The 22,594-nt window shown below is 38.0% G+C and overlaps 2 protein-coding genes, 1 long non-coding RNA gene and 1 pseudogene across 3 annotated transcripts; 3 read left to right on the top strand and 1 right to left on the bottom strand.

Annotated features, from left to right (window-relative positions):
• The first annotated feature begins 8 nt into the window (after positions 1-8).
• LOC107738253 (peroxisomal biogenesis factor 19-like) lies at positions 9-3,264 on the top strand. Its single transcript, XM_016549975.1, has 8 exons — positions 9-75; positions 528-610; positions 771-933; positions 1,039-1,124; positions 1,405-1,575; positions 1,743-1,901; positions 2,144-2,188; positions 2,288-3,264. Exons 1-8 carry the CDS (start codon positions 15-17, stop codon positions 2,372-2,374), a joined length of 855 nt encoding a protein of 284 aa, XP_016405461.1. The 5' UTR covers positions 9-14; the 3' UTR covers positions 2,375-3,264.
• A 3,315-nt stretch (positions 3,265-6,579) lies between these two features.
• On the top strand, positions 6,580-19,838 carry LOC107738215 (coatomer subunit alpha-like). Its single transcript, XM_016549952.1, has 26 exons — positions 6,580-6,806; positions 7,238-7,351; positions 7,429-7,502; positions 7,921-8,001; positions 8,091-8,167; positions 8,482-8,591; positions 10,178-10,287; positions 10,421-10,520; positions 11,044-11,184; positions 12,584-12,661; positions 13,214-13,364; positions 14,047-14,113; positions 14,196-14,271; positions 14,353-14,435; positions 16,195-16,420; positions 16,604-16,742; positions 16,842-17,004; positions 17,494-17,640; positions 17,728-17,917; positions 18,248-18,343; positions 18,433-18,521; positions 18,602-18,725; positions 18,835-18,924; positions 19,005-19,111; positions 19,214-19,363; positions 19,551-19,838. The coding sequence occupies exons 1-26, from the start codon at positions 6,767-6,769 to the stop codon at positions 19,836-19,838; spliced, it is 3,111 nt and encodes a 1,036-aa protein (XP_016405438.1). The 5' UTR covers positions 6,580-6,766.
• A 92-nt stretch (positions 19,839-19,930) lies between these two features.
• On the top strand, positions 19,931-20,686 carry LOC107738182 (uncharacterized). Its single transcript, XR_001639863.1, has 2 exons — positions 19,931-20,150; positions 20,329-20,686. It is a non-coding gene; the product is annotated as an uncharacterized LOC107738182 (long non-coding RNA).
• A 952-nt stretch (positions 20,687-21,638) lies between these two features.
• On the bottom strand, positions 21,639-22,501 carry LOC107738214 (apolipoprotein D-like; annotated as a pseudogene).
• Between the last annotated feature and the right edge of the window lie 93 nt (positions 22,502-22,594).

The raw sequence follows: 22,594 nt of genomic DNA, 5'->3' as shown, positions 1-22,594 counted from the left end.
TCATTAGAAGCAAGATGGCGTCAGCATCAGAACATCAGTGTGCTCCAGACAGCGAACTGGACGAATTGTTAGACAGTAAGGTTTGAAGATGGCTTAAATATGAAATAATCCACAGTTATAATGTGCAGATGTTTTATCTCTTTAATAATGTTACAGTTTAGTGAACTAGCGTTTCGGAAGCGGTTGTCACGGTGCAGTTGCTGCTACGCTATTAGTCCGGTGTTTACGCTAGTCTCAGTGATTGAAGTTTTAGTAACGTAAAAACATTAGATGTGCATCAGTTAATTAACTTAGATATCGTCACTCTGTCTTTTCTATAGTCACATAAAAACTCACAAGTTATGTCCAACCAGGTTTTGTATCTAAACGGAGCTTATAATCGATGCTGCTGTGTTTGTACTGGACCACTAGCTAGTTTTGCTATTCATTCCTTGTGATTGGATGAAATCAGTCACATGATAATATACCATCAAAACAGATATAGATATACCCTTGGTACTCCATTGTTAGTGTTTCCTCAACTGCAGGTGCTCTTGATGATTTTGACAAGACCAGTGTGCCGCCTGCGGCCCCTACTGCCCCTGATCCAAGAACGACGAGTGATGAGAAGGTAATAAAAACATTTTCATTTTGAAATCAAGCCAATAAAATGATCAGAATAACACTATTATCTTTTCACAATTTTGTTGGTGTTCTTCCAATTCTGCAGTGAGTTGGTTCCATCATTGCTGCTGGTTAATGTATTTGTTTTCTGTTCTTTTCACTCTCAGCCTCCTCTGTTGGAGGACAGTAAGATCTTCGAGTCTCTCTTTGATGGTGAGATGGCCAATCAAGCACGTAAGGAGTGGGAGAAAACCATAGCTGAGTTAGCGCAAGAAGAACCTGAGCTTCTACAGCATTTTCATAAGCTGTCTGAGGCAGCAGGTAAAGTAGGTGAGTGATCTGAAATGGAGCACTTTATAAATGTTGGCTGAAGATATGCAAATTTAGTTATTAGCCCACTTTCCAATTGTTTTGACTCTACTTTTTTAAATTTAGGCACAGATGTAGCTTCACAACAAGAGTTCAGCTCCTGTCTTAAGGAGACCCTTAGTGGTCTGGCGAAAAATGCAGACAACCTCCAGGTAAACCCAAAAAAAATTTCTGCTATTGAAATATAATTCAAGAAAATGGTGGTTTTAAAGATAAACTACCATTCAAAATGGGGTTGGTAAGATTTTGATGTTTTGATTTTAAATTTTGATCTTACATTTTATTAATTTAAAGCATCCTTGTCCATCTTTACGGTTACATTTTATTAATTTAATGCATCCTTGTTGAATAGAAGAATAAAAAATCCTACTGACCCCACACATTTAAAAGGTAATGTATGACAGAAGCTTCGTAATTTAACTCTAAATGCAGAATGCAGGACTGGCTGGAGATGATCTGGTAAAGACCTTGGAGAACCTGGGATTGAATGAAAATGGAGAGGGAGGAGATGATGGCAATATTCTCCCAATTATGCAGTCCATCATGCAGAACCTTTTATCCAAAGAAGTTCTATACCCTTCTCTTAAAGAGATAACAGAGAAGGTGAGTTGCATCTGCATAACTGTCTTAATGACTGTCCTACTGTTCTGGTCCCAGTGAAGCTGGTAAATGCCTGCTATTAATTCAACATTTGCTTTCAGAAAATCTTGCAACACATTCCATTTAATATTGGGAAAAAAATGTACTAATATAATGCAATTTGCATTTAGTACCCTGAATGGTTGGAGAGCAACAAGCAATCCCTTCCCACAGACCAGTTCATGCGGTATGAGCAACAGTACAAACTAATGGGAGAAATATGCAGCCAATTTGAGAAAGATGGAGACAAAGACGGCACGCTTGAAAACATTCTTGAACTCATGCAGAAGGTAGAATGCATGTATTTTTAAAAGTAGTGCACTTATTTTAAAAAATAAATAATTGAGGGCATTTCTTTCATTCTGCTTACTGATAATGTGCCGATTTTTATTTTTTGTAATTAATTAAAAATGCATGAATTAAAATATTGCATCCTTTTTACTTAAAACACGTAATAATATTACTTAATATAACCTTTCAGTAACAGTACTATAAATATTTTTGTTCATGGAAATAATGTGTTACCCTTCAGCTGCAAGACTTGGGTCAACCTCCAAAAGAGCTTGCTGGAGAGGCAGTGAGTATTTACCTTTCTTTCTTTCTTTCTTTCTTTCTTTTTTAAATAAAAGCTATGTTATATTTACATCATCAATCAATCTCTTGTTTTTTTTTTTAGCCTCATGGCTTGAATTTTGACCCAGAATCTCTGCACCTTCCTGGAGCGCAAGGGGTCCCAGGACCAGAGCAGTGCTCAGTCATGTGATCTCAATGAGGTCAAATTAATGTACATTTGAAAACGATACAATTTGGAGCTAATTATCTGAACCTGAGTTGGACACAGTTGATCATGCTCCCCTTTTAATGGAGTTTGCTTTTGAGTCTGCACTGAAACTGTGAACGTTCACTACATTACTTTTACTTCGTAGTTCTTGTCCACAGAGGTTCTTTTCATATTCATCCTTATTCCGTTCACTGTCTTCACTGTAGAGCAGCTCTTAGCGTTTTGAGTGAAGCTTGATATCTCAGTGTGCTGACAGCTTGGTAAAAATCAAAGTTTTCTGAATTTTGTAAAGGTTTTACACTTTTACTTCAAGCACATTTGACAGGTATTGCGGTGGATTGTGTTTTGAGTAAGTAGAGACAAATGGACAGGAAAGGTATTTACAGATTGATTGGTTTAATTTTATTTTAAAATCTCAGAAGATTGGTCAGGGTCAACAAATAGCTTCCATCAGATTGATGAAATTAATTTAATATACAGTGTAATGTCCATTTATTCTCACACTATATCATGTATACTATTTCTGTGATCTGACAACTAATCTGACCAAAACGCATCTCTCAGATTCAGCATTTTCAAAAAACTAACTGCAGACACTTCAGATATAGGCTGATAATATATTGATAATATCATTCTTTGACCCATAGACTGCATTTGTAACCGAGTAGAATAATTATCTCTCCCTTTGTCTTCTAATGGTTACTATATCTATCTGCATATAGAGCAGCTGAAGTGTTGCCATGTAAATTTAAATAATTCCCATCATTCCTATGGTGGTGCCTCTTTGTGATGTGTTATTTTCACAATGATATATGTTATTTTCGCCTTGAATATTGAAAGAATAAAAGACATTAGCTATATCTTAGTATGGTAGTATGGTGGTGCCTCTTTGTGATGTGTTATTTTCACAATGATATATGTTATTTTCGCCTTGAATATTGAAAGAATAAAAGAATATTGTTTCGTAGTTTAAAATTAATACTATGTATTAACATTTAAAGAACATGCTAAATCCCAGGATATCTCAAAAGTAGGTTAAAGTTTGCAGTCATTGCTTTTGAGGGGATGTTTACGTGGTTCTTTTATGCAAACATGTTTGAGTGCATGGAAATGGGATCCTTACACAGGATCAAATGTGGAGTTGGTTATCGGTTTGCTTTCTTGACACGTGGCATTAGCTATATCTTAGTATGGTAGTATGTAGGGCTGCCACTAACGACTATTTTTATTTCGATTAATCTATCGACTAATTTATCGATTAATCTAAATGATTAATTTCCCACAACAATTTTAAAGAACATTTAATTAAACTTGCAACTTTGCCATTCAGTAGTGTACCATAAAAAAAGTATAAATATAAACAAGCCATTGACGAAATGTAAAACTAAAAGAGTAAACATGTAAACAAACCTAATAAAAATGAAATAAAAAGAAAATAATTACAAAATCTGAGAAAGTTAGCATGTTCTTAATGTCAATATATCCACATGTTCTGGGCTTCTGTTCATTACAGCTGTGAGTGCAACTACAAAGGGGAAAAAAATATGTCAATTAACCCCAACAGTTGGGTTTTCACATTAAATAAATGCAATGTTTAGAGTCCACTAGAATCAAGTATTAAAATTCACTTAATCTTTAATATTTGGCCATTTCTTTACGACAGAAATGCTATAGCCACTGTAATTTAATGAATATGTGGACATCAAAACGTGTAAACTCAGAGTGAGGGTTTGAGCTTTTATTTTGAAACCGCGAGATAATGATGTATTCTCCTGTGTTTGCGTGGATTTATAAATTATTTACCTTACAAATCTGATGAAATGGTGTACGTTGCATTCCCAGATGAACGTTATAATAAACCCAAACTCTCAACAACATGCGCAGATGGAGTTTGAGCCGCTCCACACATGTAAATTATAACAGTTCTTGCGGAACAGCTTACTGTGAACGGAGCCGCTGTGAGACGCACATACATAACCTACACGCCTATAACTGCATCACATATAATTATTTAATTAAATCGTAACGTTTGTGAATTCACAGTTATGCTTATTTATACGTGAAATGCGCCACTTCCGGTATTTTGCCGGTTAGTCGACGCGAGCAAAATTAAGTCGAGGATTTTTTTTTTTTTAGTCGAATAGAATCGACGAATTCGCGGCAGCCCTAGTAGTATGTGGCCAATATAACGATTATGAGAAGGATAGGATGGCCGTGTTACAACACTCAGGGGTTGCTCAAACACCCAAGTACTTAAAGGGGTCATATGATGCTATTTTAAAGCTTCATCACTAACTGCGGTTACTGAAACCACGCGTTCTTTCTTTGCGTGAACATTTGGGCGGCGTTATGCAAATCTTCCCAGATAGTGAGGTAGACATGTGGGGGCGTGTTAGAATGAGCCGTTTTAGGGGGGCGTGGCAGAGTCTTAACTTTGATAAAGAATATCTCTTTGGTTTTGAGACTTTAGTCTTTGCAACTTCAGGGATCTTATCTATGCACAATCAGCTTGTAACACTCCAAAGAGAAAGGAAAACTTGAAATCGCATCATATGACCCCTTTAAATCAGCTCATCAATATTCTTTGTCCTGTAAAATGTTCCCTTAAATGTGCAGTTCATTGATCTTGTCATACCACACTGTATGAAAGAACTGCAGTTCTCAAAAATCTAAATAAATGTTATAAACTTAATGTTTTATATTCTTCTCCAATTTAATTCCTGTTACATATACAATTAAATTAACACCACACACAATTGTCTGATATTTTTTGATTAATATGATTTCTTTTTTAAATTAACCAATTTTTTACCATTTTACAATTTTTATGGCTTTACAATTTTCTTTTAAAATCACATAAAGTAAAGAGACGTATACTACTTGTGATGTGTTTGTGGCCCTGTTATATATGATTTTTGTAGGTAAATTCTCACTTCTGTTTTGAATATTTAATTATAATACGTTTTTATGCACCAAGCAATGTATCATAAAATAATTAGACATAGCATTTTTATGTATTTTAATTTATTTTTGTTTGTTTTAATTCAATTAATCATTGTCTTAATTTAATGATTAGGTAAACATTCAAATGTTGTATTATTGTGATATGTGAACAAGAAGGTCCCAATGAAAAGTGTAAATGCTGCAACAGTAGTGGCTGGCAACAAACAGAATTGTAAAAAGATTTCATTATCTCTAGATTTACAATCAGAAAATCAATCACAAAACAAATAATAAATGTTATGTTATAATATGTATTGGCACTAATAATAGAACAAATGACTCAAATAACAACAAGGAACAATGCCATAAACTATTATTTACTTCTATGCTCAGATTATTATTTCCCGTTTATTTAAAATGGTCTTCTAAACGACTGACTGGGGGGGAAATGCGTTTTAATTTTTTTTATGCGTTTTCATCTTTTTTTTTTTCTTTTTTTTTTATTAACCAGAACAAAATATAAGTTGTCTAACTAACACAATATCATTTTCATACCAACTTTTATAAAAGAGAGATTTATTTTTATACTGAATACATATATTATTCCAAATAACATATTTATTTGGGGAAAAATTGTGCTTAAACACCAGCATCCAGGCCAATAAAGCTTGTTTGTGAAATTTAGCTAATTTCACAGGTAGTTTGTCAATTTTAAAATCACATCTCAACAGAAGATCTATGCCACCCATCATGTCAAACAAGTGTTTTGGAAATGTATACCACATGCTGTCCTTTTCTTTCATGAAGTTAATTAACCAATTAACCTTGAATGTATTGTTTAAAGTTTCAAAACTAAGCACAGATAAACCACCTTTACCCTTTGGTTTACATAAAATTTCCTTTCTCAAATAGTGATGTCTATTCCTCCATACAAAATTAAATAACATTTTGTCTAATTCTTTGTACACATTAGATGGCATATCTAAAGCTAACGACACATAGACGGATCTTGATATTCCCTCTGCCTTTGATAGTAAAACCCTACCATTCAGGGATAAATCTCTTTGAACCCAGATATTAAATCTTGTTTTAGTTTTGTTCATTATAGGCTTGAAATTGAGCACACTGCGTTCATTCTCATCTTTATGTATGATAATGCGTTTTCATCTTTAGCGGATGACGAAGGCTCTATGACGTGGACTTTGCGACGTTGGCATTTGAATCATCAAACTTTATTTGTTGGCGCACGGAAACACGGCCCGAGTTGAGTGGAGTGGATTGAGTAGACGTGTCAGCTGCGGAAGTGGAGCTGCAGAATCCAACACGCAAAATCCCTTTCTAAAGGGGATGGTTTTAGGATTTACACTGACGTAAACGGAGCTATATCTTCATACATTACGCATTTCTGTTCGGTTATTATTGTCAGTGAAAATGTTGACCAAATTTGAAACAAAGTCGGCCCGAGTGAAAGGTAAGATATCTGCTCTGCCTAGCTAAACTTGACTGCTGTATAATTATTATGGCCGCTTTTATGTAAACCAGTTGTCTGGTTTTAATCTATTCTTAATGTCTGTAGAATATAATGTACTATCTTTATAGTAAGGATTCAGTTCATATCTTTTTAAATATTGTATGTCGTTCGGCGTTAGCACAAAGCTATTATTTGTTAGCCATCCAGACGTTGCAGTAAATTTTTGTCTACTCCGTAGTTTCATATTTTGGTTTTATTGAGAACATGCGAATGACATTAACCTGACCAGATTGTTATTATCAATAAAGTTTTAATGATAACAACAATCTGTTTAAATCAATGTCATCATTATTATGTTCTTATAATACCGTCGTATTGACTGTCTTCATATGAATGAATACCTGAATTGATTGTAATGTGTTTTCCCGTAGGGCTGAGTTTCCACCCGAAACGGCCCTGGATTCTGGCTAGTTTGCACAACGGCGTCATCCAGCTGTGGGACTATCGCATGTGCACCTTAATCGACAAGTTTGACGAGCATGATGGTATGAAACAGCTGATCAACGATTTCAGTCTCTTGTGGTTTTCTTCTGAGCCCTCATAATATTGTCAATTCATTTAGGTCCAGTCAGAGGTATTGACTTTCATAAGCAGCAGCCACTGTTTGTGTCAGGAGGAGATGACTACAAGATCAAGGTTTGCTTGCTTCATTTTCAATAACTGATGTTTAATAAATTTGTCACCTGGTTACAGCTTCTATATTGTTTCATGTGAATTTTTGGTAACACTTTACAATAAGTTAACATTAGTTAACAAGATCTAGCAAAATGCTTCTAAATCATTTATTAATCTTAATGATAATTAATTATTACTAATACATTATTCAAATTGAAATTTTTTTATCTATAAACATTACTTAATGAACCTGAGCTAACATAAACTTACAATGAACAGTTGTATTTTTATTAACAAGCGTTAACAAAGGTTAATGAATACAGTAACAAATGTATTCGATCATAATTTATGCTAATACATCAACTAATGGGACTTTATTGTAAAGTGTTTTCTTTTTAAGCATTTTGATTTGCTGATATTTATTCGATTTGATTTTTAGGTGTGGAACTACAAGCTGCGCCGGTGTCTCTTTACTCTTCTTGGACATCTTGACTACATTCGTACCACATTCTTTCATCACGTGAGCCCTGTCAACTTTGTGATGGCTTCATGATTCTTTTGATAATGTTTATTTAATCAGTGAGACTAACTTAGAGATATAATTTTCAGGAGTATCCCTGGATCCTGAGTGCCTCAGATGATCAAACCATTCGCATTTGGAACTGGCAGTCCAGAACATGTGTCTGGTGAGTCTTTATATAGGTTATGAACTAGTGGATGTGCACAAGTAATACATTTTTTAATTAATTCATTATTTTTTTATTAGGTTGTTGAAGCTTATTTTTAAAACAAATATTGAATATTTAACATTTGCAATTAAAACCAAAATACATTTTGTGCACATGTAATACACATCTCACATGTATATGTTTTTTTAATTATTTTTTTAAATTAAACAAATTATTTAAAAATGCTCATTTTTTTGTCAAAGCATTTTCTCTGACCAATAGCTTAGTGAAACTGAGTTGTATATGTTCTCTGTTCTGTTTCTTCTCTGTAGTGTGCTGACGGGGCATAATCACTATGTGATGTGCGCTCAGTTCCATCCATCTGAGGACCTGGTGGTGTCGGCTAGCTTGGATCAGACTGTGCGCGTGTGGGATATTTCCGGTGAGGAGGCTCAGGACAGGATTGAGTAGTTTTGGGAAGGCTGGGGAGATGGGAATGGAGAGAGAGGATGGAGGAAATTAGAGGCTGTCTAATGGCATTCTCTTCCTCATTTTCTCTCTCTATGATGTGTACAGAGCAAAACTCTGTGGGCTCAAAGCAAAAATGCCTCTCACACTCATGCTGGAAGCATCAAGCATTCGTTTAGTGATTTGGAACTCATTTTTGTTATTCTTGGGAAGATTAATTAGTGATGTTTAAATCACTTAATGGTGATGTTTAAATGGAACAGCAAGTCATGAAGCACTTAAAAACAAAGATTCACCATATGGTCACCTGCTCAAATGTTGAATGTTGGAGGCATTTTTGAGATTCTGCATGTTTTAATGAAATTGTCAATGTCTGTCCTTTGCTTTCATTGCTGAACTTCTTTCTTGCTCATTAACCTTTTAAACTGCTGCTGTCTGAACTGACTGACAACAAATAACCCATTCATTAAAGCTTACACTGAACATGGTTTCTCTCTACCTTTCTCACATTTACATAAAAATATGGAATTAATATATTGCTGCATGGATAATGTGCAATTCGTATATAATTGTATGAGATAATGAGATGAAGTTTCATCAAAACTATAAGCATTTTCATGAACAGGAACAATTGTGATCCCTAATCCCTGGTTCATTTGTGAAATTCACAGAAGTATGCAAACATTTTAACTTTTTCCTCATATCCTGCATGATGGCATTTGTCATCCATAGATGACATAGATATTAATGATTAGATACCTCCAAGTTGATCGATCTATCTGAATGCAACTTTTCGATCAGTAACATGAACATAGATTGTCATTTACTCATTAAATGACTCTTAACACCACTTGAATGCATGATGGAATCCATCTATTAATGCATTACAATATGCGATGATAAATGCATGACTTAACTGGAGTCTTTCTCACTCCTTTAACATCCAGTGCCCCTCCAGAGAACATTTTGACACGCTCCACCCCATCAATCCACCATTCAGTTCCATCCCTGCTCACTTCCTGTACAGCTCCTTTGCCCCTCTGGAAACATCCACATCTGTACCTTGGTTTCTAGTGCAGCTTTTGTTGGACTTTTATTCATTTAGCAGACATCTGGAGTGCTGAGATCTCCGATACACATTCTGTTCTCCTCTCTTTTTCTCTGCGTCCTGACCTGAGTTAAGCTGATTAGCTCTCTGTCATTGATTTACATGCATCCTATCCAATCTCAAATGATTTTGATCTCTCTGTGATCATAATTTAACTTTGTTGTGTTTTGATTGATTGTTGTCTCTGTTCTTACTTAATCTGGTGGTTAAGTTTACTTCCTTAACTCAGGTTTAGACCTAATGGAGGATGTTTGTTGTGTTTGTGTTCTCTAGCACCAGCGAATGTTTAGCAGCCCAACAAAATGTTTGTGTTTACTGCCAGATATCACAAATGTGTTTTTGAGTAGCAGTTTTAATGTTGTTCCTCTCTCTTCCCTCCCCGGTATGTGGGTGTTCCTGTGTAATTTGTAAATGGTCCCCTGTGTGTGTCGGACTGTAAATGTTGCTTCCAGGTCTGAGGAAGAAGAACTTGTCTCCGGGTGCTGTGGACACGGAGGTGCGTGGCATCTCTGGTGTCGACCTGTTTGGGGCCTCTGATGCAGTAGTGAAGCACGTTCTGGAGGTAAGAATGTGGTTGTAATGGCATTAAAAAATGGAGCCGATCTTTGTGTTGAAAAGTGTGTGTGTTGGGGTTGAATGAATGAAGTTTGTTGTTGGTTTGAATGAAAATTTGTGTTCTCCTGCTCTGGTCTCAGGGTCACGATCGAGGCGTAAACTGGGCAGCCTTCCATCCCAGCATGCCTCTCATTGTGTCAGGAGCAGATGACCGCCAGGTCAAGATCTGGAGGATGAACGGTATGTGTTCTCAATCATGGAAAAATGTCCGTCACTGTTCTGATTTGAAAAAGATGACATTGGAAATGTAAAATATTTAGAATCAGAATCAGAATCATTCCCCTGTCTGCGCGTCCTGAAGCGCTTGATCAGCGCCACAGCTCCCCTGACTACAATGTCCAGCAAAACATCAGAATAATCAAAAACCGGTGAAATATCGGGTGGTACTTACTTCCGAATGTCCAGCAATTCGTCTCTGGTGAAACTGATCGCAGGGATATAACTAAAGACAGGACAAACTAACAAAAACATAAAAACAACTGCGGAGCACGCCACGGAGGCAGCCATCAGCGTCGGCGCCATCTTACTTACTTATTTAGTCCCGTTTTAAAACCTAGTGAACTTCCTTGCTGTCTACTACCTATACAGGCAGTTGTTTTCATGGACCCTCATCTAAACTTTCAAAACTCATATTTCGAGTTTGTTTATAACTAAAAGTCACACATTATGTATTAGCTCTTTTTTCCCCCTCTTTTTCCTCTAGAGTCAAAAGCATGGGAGTTGGACACCTGTCGAGGGCACTACAACAATGTGTCCTGTGCGGTGTTCCATCCTCGTCAGGAGCTCATCCTGTCCAACTCTGAGGACAAGAGCATCCGTGTGTGGGATATGTCCAAGAGGACAGGCGTCCAGACAGTAACATGAACATAGATTGTCATTTACTCATTAAATGACTCTTAACACCACTTGAATGCATGATGGAATCCATCTATTAATGCATTACAATATGCGATGATAAATGCATGACTTAACTGGAGTCTTTCTCACTCCTTTAACATCCAGTGCCCCTCCAGAGAACATTTTGACACGCTCCACCCCATCAATCCACCATTCAGTTCCATCCCTGCTCACTTCCTGTACAGCTCCTTTGCCCCTCTGGAAACATCCACATCTGCACATTGGTTTCTAATGCAGTTTTTGTTGGACTTTTATTCATTTAGCAGACATCTGGAGTGCTGAGATCTCCGATACACATTCTGTTCTCCTCTCTTTTTCTCTGCGTCCTGACCTGAGTTAAGCTGATTAGCTCTCTGTCATTGATTTACATGCATCCTATCCAATCTCAAATGATTTTGATCTCTCTGTGATCATAATTTAACTTTGTTGTGTTTTGATTGATTGTTGTCTCTGTTCTTACTTAATCTGGTGGTTAAGTTTACTTCCTTAACTCAGGTTTAGACCTAATGGAGGATGTTTGTTGTGTTTGTGTTCTCTAGCACCAGCGAATGTTTAGCAGCCCAACAAAATGTTTGTGTTTACTGCCAGATATCACAAATGTGTTTTTGAGTAGCAGTTTTAATGTTGTTCCTCTCTCTTCCCTCCCCGGTATGTGGGTGTTCCTGTGTAATTTGTAAATGGTCCCCTGTGTGTGTCGGACTGTAAATGTTGCTTCCAGGTCTGAGGAAGAAGAACTTGTCTCCGGGTGCTGTGGACACGGAGGTGCGTGGCATCTCTGGTGTCGACCTGTTTGGGGCCTCTGATGCAGTAGTGAAGCACGTTCTGGAGGTAAGAATGTGGTTGTAATGGCATTAAAAAATGGAGCCGATCTTTGTGTTGAAAAGTGTGTGTGTTGGGGTTGAATGAATGAAGTTTGTTGTTGGTTTGAATGAAAATTTGTGTTCTCCTGCTCTGGTCTCAGGGTCACGATCGAGGCGTAAACTGGGCAGCCTTCCATCCCAGCATGCCTCTCATTGTGTCAGGAGCAGATGACCGCCAGGTCAAGATCTGGAGGATGAACGGTATGTGTTCTCAATCATGGAAAAATGTCCGTCACTGTTCTGATTTGAAAAAGATGACATTGGAAATGTAAAATATTTAGAATCAGAATCAGAATCAGAATGAGCTTTATTGCCAGGTATGTTTACACCCTCTTTTTCCTCTAGAGTCAAAAGCATGGGAGTTGGACACCTGTCGAGGGCACTACAACAATGTGTCCTGTGCGGTGTTCCATCCTCGTCAGGAGCTCATCCTGTCCAACTCTGAGGACAAGAGCATCCGTGTGTGGGATATGTCCAAGAGGACAGGCGTCCAGACCTTTCGCAGAGATCACGACCGTTTCTGGGTGCTGGGGGCTCACCCCAACCTCAACCTGTTTGCTGCTGGTAGGATACTAATAATAATTAGTAGGGATGGGTAAAAAATATCGATATCTCGATATTAATCTATTCTCACCGATACATGACATCCACCACTGTGTTTATATTTCAAAAAAACGAATTGAAGTAGAAATATTATTGTGTAATTGTAACATTATTTTTAAAATTTCTAAAAATATTTTTTTTTTATATTTTTTAAAAAACATTATTTTTTTATTTTAGAATAAAAAGTGTAATTTTAACAAATCAGTCAATTTTAACCTTCAATATTATAGTAATGTAGTACCAACTGACTCTCATGTATATTTTACAGCATTAATTGAGAGATTTTTTTTTCCTTGAGAAAATTTGGCATGTACTATACCTGATATATATCCAACATAATCGATATTGAATCGATTCGAATCGAATTGGTAATCGAATCAAATAGCAAGCTTGTGAATGAGAATCAAATCGAATCGTGAAATTTGTGTCAAAACCCAGCCCTAATAATTAGTTAAGCAAGTGATTTTGGTGATGAAATGAGATGCATTAAAGTGTAATTTTGTACCTTTCCAGGCCATGACAGTGGGATGCTGGTGTTTAAACTGGAAAGGGAACGTCCAGCTTATGCCGTGTATGGGAACATGCTGTACTATGTAAAAGATCGCTTCCTGCGTCAGCTTGACTTCAACAGCAGCAAGGATACAGCCGTCATGCAGCTGCGCAGGTGTGTGTTTTATGGCGCTTTTCCACTGCATGGTACGGCTCGGTACGGTTCACTTTTGGGGGGTTTTCCACTGGGTACAGTACCTGGTACCTGGTACTTTTTTTAGTACCACCTCGGTTGGGGTTCCAAGCGAACCGTACCGTTACCAAAACGTGACGTGCAAACTCTGCTGATCACGTATTGGCCGGAGAGTATCGTCACTACCTGCGTCACTGAACTTGCGACACAAACACAAAAGAACCGCTAGATTTAAATCAGCACAGCCAGCGAAGGATCGAACGCAACTGTTTTGAACGAGCGCACCTTTTTTTAACAACCAAAAAGTGGCTGTTCCCCCTGTTGAGGAAGTACAGACGTTCCTCTCGTTGATAGCAGAGGAGCGGATCCAGCGAGAGCTTGATGGGGCGACGTGGAATGAAAAAGTTTTTTAGGAGACGCGGCAGTAGAGGCGGTGCAACTATAACGACATGTAAATAATCCCGCCCACTCTAAAGCGGTACTGAACTGCAGTGGAAACGCAAACCGAACCGTGCCGTGCCGTACTGAGCCGTACCGAGCCGAGTCGTACCACGCCGTGGAAAAGTGTCTTTTCTACTTCAGGTCTAAAAAACCTAAATGTCCATCTACAAAAGGTTTAGTGCAGTTGAACTTTTCAATTGAATGGTTTCTTTTATATCAACAGTGGATCCAAATTCCCAGTGTTCAGCATGTCCTACAACCCTGCAGAAAATGCTGTGCTGTTGTGCACTGTGAGTATTGTAGACTCTATCATTCTGCTTAGTCAAATCAAGGTTCATTTGTGTATTTAATTTCTTCCTCTTTCCATTTCAGAGAGCTACTAACCTGGAAAACAGCACATATGATCTGTATTCCATTCCCAGAGAGAGTGACTCCCAGAATCCTGATGGTAACATTTTATCCTTTCTCTTTAGAATTTCCTAATCTATTATGCAAAATGGAATTGTTCACGTTTTCTACACGTTTTCAGCTCCAGAGGGAAAGCGTTCCTCTGGTCTGACTGCGGTTTGGGTGGCTAGGAACCGCTTTGCTGTACTCGACCGCATGCACTCAGTAAGTGAATCAAGCAACACTTATTTGAAAGAAAAGAATGCTGCAGTGATGACACATTTATGTAGGCCTACCCTGGAAGTTAGCATCACCCTGGTTCCCGCTGCAAAACCCAAATTTCATAAATCCATAAAACCCTCGTAGTTTAAAGTGACATTGAACACCTGATGTCAGATTGCATTTGTGTTGCTGTCTATGAAGGGTCTGAGAGCTCTCGGATTTCATCAAATTATCTTAACTATTTGTTCCGAAGATGAACGAAGGTCTTATGGCTTTGGAACGACATGAGGGTGAATAATTAATGACAGAATTTTCATTTTTGGGTGAACTATCCCTTTAAGCTGAGAAAAGTTAAAGCTTTAAAAAAAATTGCAAGGGGGTATTACTGATATATTCTATCTCTTAGAATAAAATGTGAAAATATATTGAGCTTCTGTTAACCACAGACCTTATTTCGGGCATTTAACCAAAAACCCATTCTTAAATCCCATTGACTTCAGGACAATGTGGAACCAAAAGTGCTAAAATGCTAACTTGCTTCTGAGTTTTGGCATGCAAAAATATGCCATCTCTGTCACACTCTGTAGTATCTAGAAAAGAAGTATGACAGTGTACATATGTACTCAAACAAACCCAAACGCTTAGGGAGCGTATCAGTGCTTTGCTCGAAATGGCAAGATGTCCACCCAAGACTTAGTGCAGGTCGTCTTAGAAGGTGAGTAAGAGTGTTATGTTTATTAGCATTAAATTATAAAAATTACACTGTAAATAATATTTTTTTCTAAGTAAAATAAAACAAAATTTTTTTTTTTTTGTGGATCTTGTTATTTGTATCAGCATACTGTGTATGTAAAAAAAAAAATATCAAAAATAAATGTAATTAAAATAAAAAATACATACAAATAATTTAAATTTTTAATTCAAATAAAAAGCTTATTTTAATGCTTGTTTTTAATTTTAAATAATTTTAATATATTTAATAATGACCAATTTTAAGCCATCTTGCAGCCCCCTTAAGATTATCCGGAGGCCCCCTAATAGGTCCTGGCCCCCTTCTTTTTTTTTTCCGCTTTGCTGTACTCGACCGCATGCACTCAGTAAGTGAATCAAGCAACACTTATTTGAAAGAAAAGAATGCTGCAGTGATGACACATTTATGTAGGCCTACCCTGGAAGTTAGCATCACCCTGGTTCCCGCTGCAAAACCCAAATTTCATAAATCCATAAAACCCTCGTAGTTTAAAGTGACATTGAACACCTGATGTCAGATTGCATTTGTGTTGCTGTCTATGAAGGGTCTGAGAGCTCTCGGATTTCATCAAATTATCTTAACTATTTGTTCCGAAGATGAACGAAGGTCTTATGGCTTTGGAACGACATGAGGGTGAATAATTAATGACAGAATTTTCATTTTTGGGTGAACTATCCCTTTAAGCTGAGAAAAGTTAAAGCTTTAAAAAAAATTGCAAGGGGGTATTACTGATATATTCTATCTCTTAGAATAAAATGTGAAAATATATTGAGCTTCTGTTAACCACAGACCTTATTTCGGGCATTTAACCAAAAACCCATTCTTAAATCCCATTGACTTCAGGACAATGTGGAACCAAAAGTGCTAAAATGCTAACTTGCTTCTGAGTTTTGGCATGCAAAAATATGCCATCTCTGTCACACTCTGTAGTATCTAGAAAAGAAGTATGACAGTGTACATATGTACTCAAACAAACCCAAACGCTTATTCTCTATGGTTATCCCGCTGCAGCTCCTGATAAAGAACCTGAAGAATGAGATTGTGAAGAAGGTCCAGGTACCGAGCTGTGAGGAGATCTTCTATGCTGGAACTGGATCTCTGCTGCTGCGTGATGCTGAAGGAGTCACGCTATTTGACGTGCAGCAGAAGCGCTCCCTCGCTACAGTCAAAATCGCTAAAGTCAAATATGTGGTGTGGAGCTCCGATGCCAACCATGTGGCCCTGCTGGCCAAACACGGTAGTGAAAACTCACTAATTGGTTATATAGCCTTCTACGTATTGATTTTGCAATCACAAATAGCCACCTTTAAGGGTTGTGCAAGCGTGTGTGCCTTGCATCAAATAGAATAAACCCACATGCTTATGTTTTCTTTGATTTATCATGTTGTCACACATCTGACCCTCTGCTTTTGCTTTTCAGCCATCATGATCTGCAACAAGAAGTTAGAGAGCCTGTGTAACATCCATGAGAACATCAGAGTGAAGAGTGGCGCCTGGGCCGAGAATGAAGTCTTCATCTACACCACCTCCAACCACATCAAATATGCTCTTACCTCCGGGTACTGCACCAACAGCCTCACATGCAACTATTTCATTAAGAAAACCCTACTGTTTTGTTAATCATGAAATATTAATCTTTAAATAAATTGTTCTCGTAGTGATCATGGTATAATCCGTACATTGGATCTACCCATCTATGTGACAAGAGTCAGAGGCAACAGTGTGTACTGTCTGGATCGTGAGTGCAGACCACGAGTGCTCAATATTGACCCCACTGAGTACCGTTTTAAATTGGCTCTGGTCAATCGCAAATATGAAGAGGTTAGTGCATATTTTCAACAATTAAACTTGCGCCTTCTGGATTATTTTTTATTTTATCTGAATAAAAATGTATATAAATTGTGTAGTTTTTTTTTTTTTTGTATATTTTTGGAATGTCAAACATAAAATACTGTTTTCTAGATGATATCCCTGAAACGGGTCAGGAGAGTGGCTTACCTTGTTTACCCATTTATTTTATTTTCAGTAACTGCCTCTCTGTCAATCTTTTTTGCGCATTCTGATTTGCCTTTAATAACCATTATTTTAGTGTTATTCATATACTATTATAGTATGTATTAATATTTCGAAGTCGCGTTTTTATTTTATTTGTGTTATTAGTGTTCATTTTATTTCATTCTGTTTTGCTTTATTTTTATGTATTACATTTGGCTTTTAAAATTGTTTTCATTAATTGAAATAATAGATTTAGTTTTAGTTAACAATAGCAACACTGTTAATGGCCCTTTTTTTTCTACCCAACACCCTCAGGTTCTTCATATGGTGCGTAACGCTAAACTGGTAGGCCAGTCCATCATTGCCTACCTGCAGAAGAAGGGCTACCCAGAGGTTGCGCTGCACTTCGTCAAAGATGAGAAGACTCGTTTCAGCCTGGCTCTGGAGTGTGGAAACATTGAGGTATACAGAACTAACATTTATGGAGGATCAAGTCTTCAACACTTTTGCCTGAACAGGTGTTCATTCTTGATTTGTTTGTTCCTGCAGGTGGCGTTAGAGGCTGCAAAAGCCCTGGATGAACGTAGCTGCTGGGAGCGTCTCGGCGAGGCTGCGCTTCTGCAGGGCCATCACCAGGTTGTGGAGATGTGCTACCAGAGAACCAAGAACTTCGACAAACTCACCTTCCTGTACCTTATCACTGGCAACCTGGCCAAACTCAGGAAGATGATGAAGATAGGTGAGTGGCGAGGAAAAATCATAAGTACACTACCATTCACAAGTTTGTGGTTGGTAGGAATTTTAAATGTTTTTGAAAGAAGTCTCATTTATTTACCAAGGCTGCATTGATTTGATCAGAAATGCAGTAAAAACAGCAATATTGTGAAATGGTATTACATTTTAAAGTAATTGTTTTCTATTATTAACAATGTTGAAAATTATGTTGCTGCTTAATAGTCTTGTGGTTATCGAATTGACCCCAAACTTTTGAATGGTAGCGTATTGGTTTTCTTAAGGATAATTCATTTTTATGGATTGTTTGAATGATGTTTTGTGGTTCATGTTACAGCTGAGATAAGAAAGGACATGAGTGGACACTATCAGGGTGCTCTTTATCTGGGTGACGTCAGTGAGCGTGTGCGAATCCTGAAGAACTGTGGACAGAGTGAGTGCTGTCACTTTTATTTTGTTCACATGATTGGTTTATTGAGATTTATTAAAAGAAAATGACTTCTATTTCACATACATTCTCAGAGTCTCTGGCTTACCTGACTGCTGCCACTCATGGGATGGATGAGGAGGCTGAATCCCTGAAGGAGACCTTTGACCTGGAAAAAGAAATGGTATGTTATATTCTCATTACTAACAGAGATGCACTAATTTGTAGCTGAATGATTGAGCGATGGGTTCCATCCATGTGCAGGTGCCAGAAGTGGACCCCAATGCCCAGCTGTTGCAGCCGCCACCTCCCATCAACCCCTTGGATACCAACTGGCCTCTGCTCACCGTCTCCAAGGGCTTCTTCGAGGGAGCCATTGCTGCCAAAGGTGAGGTTTTGTGATACTCATACTGGCTCAGAGTGGGTAACCAGGATTTATGAAGTTGGAGGGATTTCATGTTGAAGAATAACATGTATTTTTGTGGTTGTTCGAATAGGACGTGCTGGTCAGATGGTTGCTGACCTGGACATGGATGCTTCAGGAGGAGAAGGCTGGGGAGAAGATGCAGAACTTCATTTGGATGAAGGTATTTACTATTATAAAACTGTTTTTGAAGGAGGAAACTAGACCAAACGATCAAATCACTTATGCTCTATCATAATCCAGATGGATTTATGGATGCTCAAGAGGGATTGGGAGATGAGGGAGCTATTGGGAAAGAGGAAGGAGGAGGCTGGGATGTTGAGGAAGATCTGGACCTCCCGCCAGAACTGGTAAGTCTGGTGTAGAACTGAAATAAAAATCACAACTGTTTGTGAATGGTTTTAAACAGAATCCTACGTAACCTTGTATCTTGTCTTTCCTTTAACCAATAGGATGTACCTTCTGTTGGCGGAGGTGGCGCAGAGGGCGACGGTTTCTTTGTGCCACCCACCAAGGGCACAAGCACCACGCAGATGTGGTGCAACAACTCTCAGCTGGCGGTGGATCACTTATTGGCTGGATCTTTTGAGACTGCTATGAGGGTAAACGGATCTCACAAAACTAAAGATCAATTTGTACTTCGGATATTTCTGATTTCCTGACATATTTGTGAAGTTAAAAGGTTTTGAGGCAGGAAAGAAAATCAGTAATGAGTCTAAACTACTAAATTGTAATGTTGCAGATATTTCTTTGCTTTCTCTTTCATGTTTTTTGTTCCCTTTTCTACAGTTGCTGCATGACCAGGTTGGTGTGGTTCAGTTTGGACCCTATAAGCAACTGTTCATGCAAACTCTGTCCCGTGGGCGCACCTGTTACCTGGGCCTGCCGTCTCTGCCCTGCTTACACAGTTACCCCCAGAGGAACTGGAAGGACAGCGGGGCTAAAGGAGGTCTGCCAGCGGTGGGCCTGCGTCTCTCTGATCTCATTTCCCGCCTGCAGCAGTGCTATCAGCTGACCACAGCAGGGCGCTTTGAAGAAGCTGTTGATCGTTTCAGAGCCGTTCTCCTAAAAAGATAAAATGATGGAAAATATTGTATCCCCCCTAATAGGTCCTGGCCCCCTTTTTTTTTTTTTTTTTTTCCTTGTGTGTACATTTTCATTAATAATCTGTTGTTCCCGTCTTTACTTTTTCAGACACGAAAGATTCTTGCAGCATGTGAGAAGAGCCTGACAGATGCTCACCAACTGAACTACGACCCCCACAATCCCTTTGACATCTGCCCAGCCTCTTTCACTCCCCTGTACCGTGGGCGGCCAGTGGAGAAATGTCCCCTGTCTGGAGCCTGCTACTGCCCCAAATACAAAGGAGAGGTCTGCACGGTCACACTGGTTAGTTGTAAGCCCTTGTAATGTCCATGTTTAATTGGTGTTAGTTTATTGAAAATAGAAAGTCTAATTTTGTTAATATGTGACAAAGTAACTCTGCTTTTCCCCTTGTTCCATCTGATCATGCGGTGCTATAAAGTGAAGGATCGATTTCATTGGCTGTTTCTCTCTTGTTTCCTAGGTAACCGAGATTGGTAAAGATGTGATCGGATTGCGTGTCAGCCCACTGCAGTTCCGTTGAACACACATTATATAAGCATGGATGAAAACAGATATGCTTCTCTCTCACGTGTACTTTTCCTTTATAAGATAAAGTAATGAAAACTAAGATCAGAAAATTCTAGAAAATACCTTGTTACATGACTAATCTTCCTGTGACTGTGCTTTCTATTATTATCTCTGAGGTCTCTACAGTATGTGTGCTTGTTTCATTAATCTGAATAACCAAGTGTACATCTGTGACCCTGTCAATCAGTGCAAAACAAGTTTCCTTTCCTGTGAAACTCTTTAAATGTTGAAATAAAATTCTGGTAAACAAATGTTTCACCATGTTTTTTTTCTTCTCCATGCAAGGTTTTTGTTGTTTAATACTATATATAAAAATAAAAAAAAAACATTACTTGAAATAAAAATCTTTTTTTTTTAAATCTTTTATTACAGCTAGTTGCCCATGCAATGTTTCTCATGTTCATTTAGTTTAAGTGCTAAAATGACTAAAACTAAAAACAAACTAAATTGATATATTAACTATATATTGAAATATTAACAAAAGCTACTGAAATAACACTGCTAACATGGCGGATATCGTTTTTACTTCTATATCTTTCCAAACCTCCTTATTAAGGAGTAAATGTGAATTGAAAATACTTGCACATTATTTCATGTTCATGTTTTTTTGTTTCCTTTATGACCACAAGGAGGTGCTAAATGTACAACAGTTACTGAGAATTAAGCCAACCAAGTTCACATGGTTTTGGTTAGTGCTCTAATTCAGTGTTTCCCAACCGGGGTGCCGTGTCTATGCTACAAAAAATGCTAACCCCTAAACCTACCCCACCCCTGACCCTAACCTTAACCAGTGAAATTGACAGCATGGCGGGATTGGCGCTGAATAGCGTGGTAAAGAAATATTCAAATATTGTGACAAAATTAATTTTGTAGGGTGCCACAAGTTTGTTAAAATTTCCAAAGGGTGCCGCGACTAAAAAAACGGTTGGGAAACACTGCTCTAATTTATTTTGATCAATTGGAAACTTGTGCTTTTGTACAATAATTCTGTACAATAACTCCCAATGAAGATGGATTACATTTCTGGTTTGCAAACTTGGAAAAATAATGTAATAAGTCCAAGACTCCATGGCCATTTAATTAAATAAGAATGTGTATAAACCGAGCAGTATTTTTATTAAAAGGAATAGTGTACTACTTCTGTAATCCACAGTTTGTTCAACACAAAACATCTCAACACTGGAAACAGGATTTTCCAATCATTCAAAGGTCTCTGTCACATCCCTGCTGTCTGCTTAAGATCATCCGACTCACATCGATGTTGTTGTTGGTAAAAACCTCTTTTCCGTGGTCGATTGTGGCAGCAGGCAGGGATCGGGTGCGGCCCAGAATCCAAGCGAAGTCTACGTGGAACAGTCTAAAGACATCAGTGCATGAATACACCAGCGCTGAATTCTCAGTCAGTGGACAAAATCCAGTATGGAGTGTAGGGCAAAACTGTCAATTCAAGTAGAGATGCAAAACACAAAATATGATTTAGGCAAGCATGTTGTTTCCTATTAGGCTAATTCTAAATTAGAAATGTCATTACTTATGGCAACAGCAAGGCATTTGAAAAAAGAAAATCAGATTTGTACCGTAAGAGAAACTGATTCCAAGCTTTGCTGGATTTCTTTTATCTTCCACCACAGCTATCCTGTCAATTGTTTTTAACTCTCCTTTTCTAATTAAAATAATGTTTACGGTTGAACAATTACCTCTTATATAAAAGTCTACGGAATTATACAAAACTGTGATTTAGACGTTGGTACCCACAGAATTTCAGAGCTCACTACATGAGCCGTTCCATCCAGCCTGAGGGTGAAGTTAGTCTCAATGCATCTACCTCGCTCAAACTGTGCTGGAAGTTTAGCGATCTCAAACCACCTGCCCATAAACTACATTAGGATTCAGACAAGCAAACAACAAAAACATTTAAGAGCAGAATAGAAGACCGGTTAATAGCATAAGCTGTGGCAGAGTAGCCTATGTTACCTTCTAGCAGGCTCTGGGCACGGCCCCCAGTGTGGCACCTGGGCATTTATGATGGGCAGAAAGAGGGCCAAAACAACCAGCAAGGCCTTCATTTACTTGTTTAGCCCTTTGCCAAAAAAAAAGGAATAAGAAAAAGAAATAGAATAGTTATACTGCATACATTCTAAGATGCACATTCACTACCA

Source organism: Sinocyclocheilus rhinocerous, unplaced genomic scaffold (genome assembly GCF_001515625.1).
Source record: "Sinocyclocheilus rhinocerous isolate Xijiao unplaced genomic scaffold, SAMN03320098_v1.1 scaffold254, whole genome shotgun sequence".
NCBI lineage: Eukaryota > Metazoa > Chordata > Actinopteri > Cypriniformes > Cyprinidae > Sinocyclocheilus > Sinocyclocheilus rhinocerous.
This window is presented reverse-complemented; position numbering and strand designations above follow the sequence as displayed.

Coding starts and splice junctions, on each gene's coding strand:
- LOC107738253 (XM_016549975.1), top strand. CDS start 15: ATGGCGTCAGCATCAGAACATCAGTGTGCTCCAGACAGCGAACTGGAC. Junction 611..770: donor GAACGACGAGTGATGAGAAG/GTAATAAAAACA, acceptor TTTCACTCTCAG/CCTCCTCTGTTGGAGGACAG. Junction 2,189..2,287: donor AAGAGCTTGCTGGAGAGGCA/GTGAGTATTTAC, acceptor TTTTTTTTTTAG/CCTCATGGCTTGAATTTTGA.
- LOC107738215 (XM_016549952.1), top strand. CDS start 6,767: ATGTTGACCAAATTTGAAACAAAGTCGGCCCGAGTGAAAG. Junction 14,272..14,352: donor TGACTCCCAGAATCCTGATG/GTAACATTTTAT, acceptor ACACGTTTTCAG/CTCCAGAGGGAAAGCGTTCC. Junction 16,421..16,603: donor GGCCCTGCTGGCCAAACACG/GTAGTGAAAACT, acceptor TTTGCTTTTCAG/CCATCATGATCTGCAACAAG.